Genomic DNA, 8,844 nt, shown 5'->3' on the forward strand with positions numbered 1-8,844 from the left:
GCTAATCCGACTGCAGTTCGTGGATGTTTGAATGAAAGGCGAAAGAACGTATTAGCTTTGAGCTACCTTCTCACGAAAACTAGTGGTTGTCGGGGAGTGAAAAAGAACAGCGAGAAATGCGATATGGACTCGTGAGCGTCTCCCAGTCTAGACTCGCGCTCACGCAGTTTGTTAACATACAACACGGGCTAGCCTAGTTCACAAATTGGCCGACAATCTGCGGACCTTTCCATATAATTCGATTTATTTCAGCACAAGTACTGTTCTTGAACTATAGAGCCGATCATGCAACGTCAGGGTAAATACAGAATACTTCTGGCGTCTTTGAAAATCGTTGTTCCGTTCGGATCTCGCGAACCTAAAGTCTTCCGTCAGTCCAATGAAAAAGGAGGTGATAGGTTGTGGAACATAGTTGTTGATTAGCAAAGCACACCAGTGAAACCTTCATAAGATACCTTGAAAGACAGGCTTGTATTGGATAGTGTGATATGTTGATTTATATTTGAAATTACTTGCTTCGTTAATTCGTACACTTACAGCAGTAGCGTGAGGTAATGTCTTATACAAGATTTGTCGCACGTCGAAGCACGAATTAATCAGTCACGACCCGACGAAAGGTTTAATTTAATCGTCAAGTAATTTCCGAAGAAGGGAAGCTGTATTGCAATTACTGTTTGGATATTAAACGATATCATTGCGACAGTTGCATTATCCTAAAGTACTAGATTAATGACATGGTTCTGTGCAAATTTGGAATGTTTGTCTCGATTGGCCGTCGGTAATTAACTCGTCTAACTGCCTGCTTTATCAAATCGTCTGGCTGTCGGGGATTCTTTCAATGTGCAAAACAAAGGCAATTAGCATGGTCTGTGTCATAAGGTTCTGTCTATACTGCGTTCCATTTGTGGACAAAACACGTTGCACACGATCATGAAAACTGCATTAGTAACTCAGCATGGAGAATTTTATCACTTAACAATAAGATTACATGCAAAGTGTGGTGTCACGGCGCGTCTCTAGACTCGCAATAGAGCCTGAGTGGTGTGCAAGACGTAAATTCAATTGCAAACTGCTTCGCAGCCGTATGGAGTTCGAATTTCTAGCTAGCTAGCTTTCTCAAGAATGGGTTATAATTTACAAATGTACTGTACGTAGGTCAGGGACTATGCGGTGTATTAATGATTTATTACTTTGCGAGGCCGCCAGTTTGTATTTTTGTTTTTTCACCATGTTTTAGCTTATCATTGGAGTAGTCCTCTGATAGTGTACAACTTTACATAATTTCTCCAGACTAGATCTGTAAGATTGTGATTCACACTGCAGAAGTAGTATCTAGTGGTCAAATTTCTGTTTAAACTGGCCAGTAACTTGTGATGTTAATGGCTGGGTATCTTCAGCTTTATAACTACTACTGAAATAGGCCTACTATCACAGGCAGTGGGCAAATTGTACTGTGATATGCCTGGTGGAGTGTTTGTACCTAGTAGACATATGGGTATTGGGTAAATATGGATAACCGACTAGGCTAAATTTAAACTATATTCTACATGATTGCAGTGGACCAGTACTGATAGAAACAGGTTTCAGATTTTCTAGACTATGGTAGTTTTTGCTATGTCATAAGTCTTTGATGCGTCAGCTACTAGGTGTTGCATGTCTGAGTTTTGTGTGTCACATCATAACATTTTTTGATATAATTTAGGTTTACCATGTTCTTTAGTTTTTTATTACGTTACACCTTGTATGACTTGTAGCATTATAGCATAATTGCTATGCTTTTCCTGGTAGAGTTGTTACTTGTAGAAGAAGTACTATAGCACAAAATTGCTTTTGATCTTGTATACATGTATACTCAAACTCCAAATAGTGCTTATAATACATGTAATGCACATAAATAGTTTTCTGCACTTTTTCTTATATATGAAGAAGTCTCATATTTATAAAACTTTTTCAAATGTAAGAAAATAAAGATTTATATAAAGATGCAGCCTAATCCTAATCATTCAACTAACTTTGTGTTCAGGTCAACCTAAACATGTTCAAAAGTTTGTTAAAAGTGATTCTGTTTCTTTAAACTAATGAAAACCATGAAGTCCAAATGTGTCCGAATGTTCCCATGTTAAGTTTGTATCGCAAGCGGCAGCTAAGGAGAAAATTAAGGAATAAAGTACAGAAGCTCGCACCAAAAGAAGCTTGCCAGTTGGTTTACGAACTACTCAACATCTTTGAAGAAGCACAATTGGAAACCCTATTTCTTGCGCTGGACTCAAGGGGTGGAAATTGCACAGGGTGCATTCCCCCTCAACCCCCCCTTTTAGGGGTGGACCCACAGAATATTGTCGTGGCAATGTGCAAAGCGTATCGTTGGTTGGATATAAGTTCTACAACTCAGCTTCGTAAAATGCCTTTTTGTGACCATCCCATATGCCTCAATCCATTTCATTACACAAAGTTCACTGGTAAGTTATGGAAATATTGCTAGACTCTAGTGATCTAGTCTGTAGTTACTACACAATGCATGATATGCGTGTTTATGTGTTCTGATATTATGATAATGAGTCAAACCAAACTTTGTAGTAGGTAATATACAGAATTTTCGTTGATGTTTACCTATACTGACATGTGTCAATATTTACAGATATACCGCTTACCTCACTAAATATGTTCCAGGAAGATTTTAACTTAAATGGTAAGTTTCCTACTTCGTATCAGATAATATTATCCAAACAAACGTATTTGAGCCTTGAAACACCTATAGAAGCTGTATAATGACTTAGGGCTTTTTGCAACGATTTAGAAAGAGGCAATATATCTTTAACGTTTTGCTTGAATTTCAGATGAAGAAATGTTTGAAACAGAAGTTGGTTTTGGGTCCATGTCCACGTCGATAGGTTAGTTACTGCGTGTTGTATTCATTGGCAATTTTTTTGCCTTCTCTTAGTGCCCTACCGTGAAGTATTTTACAACCTTACCAGCGTTTTATATTTTGATTGACACGCATTTTGTTAAAATACCATTGATGGCACTTAACGTCCTATTTAATATCTATTAATAGTCCTTTTCTGTCCAATTTAATTGTTGCAGTAACTATGAGTGATGTGGTGAAGGGTATTGTTAAGCTTTACTGTAGGTTTGTGGTCGCGGTTTTTAATGGGATCATAAAATTCATCAAAAGCTGTGTATTTCCTCTTTTTTCAGCATGTTTTCACCGTACGTTTTTGATCTGATTGATGAAGACTTTAGTCTCGAAAGTGGGTTTCAATGCAGTTAAAATACTATTTTCATTGGATAACGCTTACTGCCCCAAAAAATATTTTATCATTAAAATTTGAAAATCTTATGTTAGGCTGTTTTCTTGCAAATTCTCCTAACTGTACGAAAACGAGCCAACAAACAATTAATCTATTACCATGTAAAGCTGCACATGCAATTAACGAAGTCGTTCAAGTCTATTTCATAGGTATTCCAATTCCTGAGTTTGCAAAATTACGATCGTGTGTGAAACCCGCAAACTCCTTTTTGTAATGTACCGTATATAAATTGTATACTAAAAATTGCTTTGTCGTCACAAATCTGCCTTTATGCGTGGTGGTATGTGACTCGTTGGCGCCAGGGAGGTTCTACTCATGAATGAAATGAATTTAAACTCCAACAAGCGGTCTTTTGTCGTTTTCATTGTTCCCCACTTCGCATTTTGTAATCTATCTTATCAGTAACTGATCATTTAGCTTAGGCATGACTGTCCAATGTCCATTGTCCCTAGACCTTGCCTAGACACTTACTTGATTGGTTTAGCGTTTCAAGTGCACAAGTTTGGAATATTTTTGCAGTCGGTAATCGTTACATTTATGATGTTTAGTTAATTTTGAAGAGTAATACGAATTTATTAGCTCATATACTCCGCAAGCACGCAGTGTCAACGCTTCTTGGCGAGAATCCGAAACAATACTTTTCAGTGTTAAATAGCCAAGTCGCAATAAATGCGATAAAATTAAAAGTTAAAGTACTTCCTTGCGCAAGCAAACCCTAACCCGTAGGACACCAACCGTTGTTTATATTGAAGCGGATCCCAACTTGCTTTTTGGTTAAAATAATAGCATGTATTTTTATCATTGTTCTCCAAGGCTACGCCACTTCGTTGATGAAGATTTATGGAATCGAACCGACTCGATCATTGAATGATTTTATTTCAACATTTAGGGTCTTGGGTTAGAGATGTCTTTACACACGGAAGCGTATTAATTACATCAGTGAAGAAGCTATTGCTGTTTTTAAATTGTGTGTTTTTTAACAAAGAATGTTGAAACCAGATTAAAAGCAAATATAGCGATTAACTGGCCAGTTCGGCGGCATAATACTTGACTATTTCTGGTAATGACCGTTTTCTCTAAGAGTTTAATCCATTTTTTCGTTGGCCCAGTGTCACGAAATTTGTGTAAGACAAAAACAGTACGTCAATGTCTTGACGCCAGATTTAAAAGATAATGGCAGCTTCTTCATAGCACAACGCTACTTCGTCATGTATGTGGCGTCGCCTGGTAATACTAATTAAGTGCAACCGCCTCACAGTCTTGTCTATCGGTTGGTAAACATGAGAACGCGTACGTCCGCCGTGTTTGGTTCGTGCTTGTGGTTTAAACGAGTTTGAATGCGGTAAAAATATAAATCTGAATTCGATTTTGGCGAATTCGCACAGCAATATTGTAAAGCGGTCGTTTTTGATACGCGCAGGCAGTTTTTGTACAGAAAATTTTACCTTACCGCGCGGGGTCTTAGTTTAACTTTTCTCGTAGTTTATCTAACGCTCTTCCGACACTGATTTCACTCCTGCACCGCACAGGTAATTCTTTATGACCGGCCAAGCGGATCGTGGATCTACCTTAGTGTTTGTTTGAAAGACGCGCACTGCCGCGAAGACCATTGTGACAACATTATGTGTCCTTATGTTTTGTTACAAGACACGGCATCTCTTTAGTTTCTTACGAAACGGTCCTGGCCGCTATCCAAATAAGAAGCCTTAACTTGGCCGGTTGCTTGAGTAAACCGCGCGTTGTACCAATAACCCTTTCTGTCACTGCCATAGCACCCGAACTACTTTTTCAGCGTTTTACCAAAGCACAACTGCGTTTTGCGGAGTGTTTTGAGCGCTGTTTCCAATATAAAAAAGCATACGTACCTTGTCTTAACAAAACACCAATTTTCATGCACAAATATACCGTATATTAAAAAAGCACGACAAAATGACTTTTTAGGCATTTTGCATTTGCTTGTTACAGAAAGCCCCGACTCCGAGAGTAATATTTGAGTTGGGATTGTTGTAGCCTTGTAGGTATAATCTCAGCCATCGTTTACTTACATGCGGATACGAAAGTGAACGAACGACATTAGAACACGATCTAATACTGTACTATACTTGAATTCTTCCCGTAGCTTTATACTTTATACCGTAGCATACTTTAGTGGACGTGCGTTTAGCGTTTGGAATATTTTTAGTATTCATAACGTATCTCATTGGCGTGAATACTAACTGATCTTTGGAGTATTACTCATTTTTCAATTAAAATTTTTCTGAGATTTTTCTATAGCAGGAAATGATTAAATTGAAGTTCAATTTTAAACTCGTCAGTTAAACCAAACATTTTTATGCATTGAGATGTAGAACACAAACACTTAGTAAAAGGCTTCTTTAATCTCGTTTAGTTTGCAATATCTTGCAAAGGAATTGGTAATTTTAAAATAGATATTCTTTACTCATTTTTAAATGGGAAACTTTTTAGAAGAAACTGTAGAGGCTCTTTTCCACAAAGCTAACTTACTCTTGTATTGAGCCAACTCAAAGCTAAGAAAACTTTTTTGTGATTGTAAGATGAACAGTCAGTAGTTTGTTGCGTTGTTTTTTTAATTTCAACGTTTATTAAAATGTATGAATTTGGTCTATAATTCGTCGAAAATTCCAGGTGTATTGTTTTCTTCGCCGAAAATGGGTAGTTCGGTCTATGAAGTGTTTTTGTTTGTTGAATTATAGAATTTGTGTCGGGACGTAAGAAAATAACGGCCGAGTCATTACCAGATCCAACCCCAAGTTTCTCATAAAAAAATGAGTGTCTTATCGATTTTTCGACCTAAAGAGTTGTTTTTATAACGTATAAAAAACATTTGACGGACCTGTGCGTAATATTTACTGTATAGGTCATAAATGCACCGCATCATCATTTTATATTTACTTAGATGTATGTATATTACAAATTAGTTTATCTTAATTTTTTTCGTAAACCTTTTCATAAACATAAATTGCTGACTGGTTGTTTAAACATCCAATCTATGGATAGAACGGCGTCACTGGGGCTCGTAATACGTAATACTAACCGGTTTTCCAAATCTAACTTTGACGCTGATGTTATTAGAATATATTGTAAGTATATCGTATAATAAAAGTCCGGAGCCAGACTAATAAACGCCGCAGTGCTCGCCGTCTACCGATCCTCAGGCACGCGACAGAAATAGGTATAATAGAGATAACATTTTGAAAGAAAGCAATCGACTTGGGCCCACTCACGTTTCATAAAGACTGTCGCCGAGAGATTTTACTTAAACTTTTATAAGGTCCTTTCCCAAATCCCCAGCCTTTCTGCCGTGACGAAGCCACGCGACTTTGTGTCCCCAAACCAAAACCACAGTGGCACCAGTATGCCATTATTGACCTTTTTTTCAAAATGCGTCTTGCTTTTGCGTCGCCACGTAAGGTCCACGGCGTCAGTACGTCGGTCTTTATTTTCTAATTGCAGTGCATTGGCATTACGATTTTGCCTAGTTCTGTTTTTAAAAGCGTTTCAAATACAGCTGTAATTGCACACCGTTTCCTAATACTTCCGCAGTAATAGCGATGGGAATTGTTTCTGAGGTAAAATTGCATGCTTTGATGAAACATGCTGTATTTCGTTCCAACTCTCTCACGACATTTATACGTAAGGGGTAACATTTGATTTGCTTAAAAACAAATAACGTCGGTATGTCGTGTAATGTATTAACAGCTAATTTCTGGCTATCTGCACGTTCATAATCCACGTTGTTTGTTTCGCAGATGACGATAACGACGTCATTATTCCGTCTCCGCGGACACCTCCGCCAGCTGCTCCGTATCCGATGCGTACCCGTTCCCACAGCGCCGGATGGTGCTCCCTTGCTTATTGGGAGGGCCGCAACCGTATCGGAAGATTGTTTCCCGTCCACGAAGATTATGTCAACGTTTTTGAATTCTTGCCAAAAGGCGACGGCCTCTGTCTTGCCGCGATGACGTCATCAAATCCAGAATCGAAAAAGGTGAAAAAGACGATTGGTCACGGCGTTACCATAGCGATCGACCGGTTACGTCAGGTGTGGTTATTCAATCGGGGCGAGCACGCGATTTTCGTGCACTCACCTGTACTTGAACCAGCAACGTCGCGCACCCAACTCGTCCATAAACTTCACAGCGACCATTGCATGAGGGTGTTTGACTTTGGACTCGCCACCAAACTGCGAACTGTTAAGCCCCATGTGGGTCCATACGAAGCCCAGTCCGTTCGTTTAAGCTTCACAAAGGGCTGGGGCGGACCAAACTACCGAAGGCAATGTATTACTACTTGCCCGTGCTGGTTGGAAATTTTATTTAACGCAAATTCGAACGATTCGTTGTGACGCGTCTTTCGTCAGAGTGTTTTTTCTTGTTTATGATGTCATCATTCCGTTTCAGCGATGTCCACGTGTTACTGTTGTATTTTTTTTCTTTTTATGAAATTTTTCTTCATGTTTTTCTTTAACCGCAAAATAAATTATTTCAAAGTAAAGTTACGACTGATTTTGTCCTTATACAGAGAGTTGCTGCTCGCTGGTTTGTACTGCATTGCCGCCACCTAACGGCGACTAATGCGCCGCTTCAATATCTGCATTAATTTTCACGAAATACGACTTATCTTTTTTTCCAGATGGTCTAACACTGCTAGCAAAAAATTGTATTTAGATCTTTTTTTGGAAAAAGCGCTCCGTAAGGTTATACGCTAATGGAAACATTCTCCAAGTCAAAACCAGAAACCTTGATGTCATCGCCTGCTTTCTTGTTTTAAACTCAAACCAAGAATAGCTTGACTCCGGCTTCAGGGCGAGATGTATAATCACAACTTGTGCTAGACATGAACGATTGGCAAGAAAGAAAATATTAAATCAGCATCCGTGACCTTATTTCTTACTGTCTACATGTGCTGTGTGCCACATAGTTTATCCAGAACTAATTTTTTGGTATCGGATGTGTTGTGTAGCGTTATTTTATCAGAGACAAATCCGAACGCGCTTTTGTCGTAAACAATAAACCATGAAATGCTCGATATATAGTTTACATAATAGTATAGTTAGGAGATATAGTTTACATAGTAGCCTATAACATACAACTTACAGGAACATAGTATACATTGCTGCCAAAGCGCACTAAGACTTCCCCAGGGCGAATTAATTTCGAGGAATCTAACAAAAATTCCCTTAGTTCGTTGTCCGCTGAACTTACTTCTAGTCTCCGCTAAAGTCGAAGATTTAAGTTACGTTTCAAAAACCTGCTTAAAAATGTCATCATTGCAACCTGTCACAGAATATCTGTAAAAGTAGCGGACATGATTGATGTTGCACGTAACAAGGAATCTAATACGTCAGTTCATCCAATGTCAGTTACAAACCGTTTTGCCGCAGGTCGCACAGAAGTGCAAGTTATTTGAACAACCTTATTTCCTTGATCGCATTAGTCGCGATGTTGCTGCTTTGTCCGCTTACACGATATTTTCAACACTACATTCGGAGGAAATGTTTCGTTTTTTTTTC

At 38.6% G+C, this 8,844-nt stretch overlaps 1 protein-coding gene across 1 annotated transcript; it reads left to right on the plus strand.

Moving 5' to 3' along the window:
• The first annotated feature begins 1,997 nt into the window (after positions 1 to 1,997).
• LOC143452586 (mothers against decapentaplegic homolog 6-like) lies at positions 1,998 to 7,826 on the plus strand. Its single transcript, XM_076953617.1, has 4 exons — positions 1,998 to 2,459; positions 2,639 to 2,689; positions 2,838 to 2,891; positions 7,082 to 7,826. The coding sequence occupies exons 1-4, from the start codon at positions 2,099 to 2,101 to the stop codon at positions 7,675 to 7,677; spliced, it is 1,062 nt and encodes a 353-aa protein (XP_076809732.1). The 5' UTR covers positions 1,998 to 2,098; the 3' UTR covers positions 7,678 to 7,826.
• Positions 7,827 to 8,844: the final 1,018 nt, after the last annotated feature.

This window comes from Clavelina lepadiformis, chromosome 4 (genome assembly GCF_947623445.1).
Source record: "Clavelina lepadiformis chromosome 4, kaClaLepa1.1, whole genome shotgun sequence".
Classification (NCBI taxonomy): Eukaryota; Metazoa; Chordata; class Ascidiacea; order Aplousobranchia; family Clavelinidae; genus Clavelina; species Clavelina lepadiformis.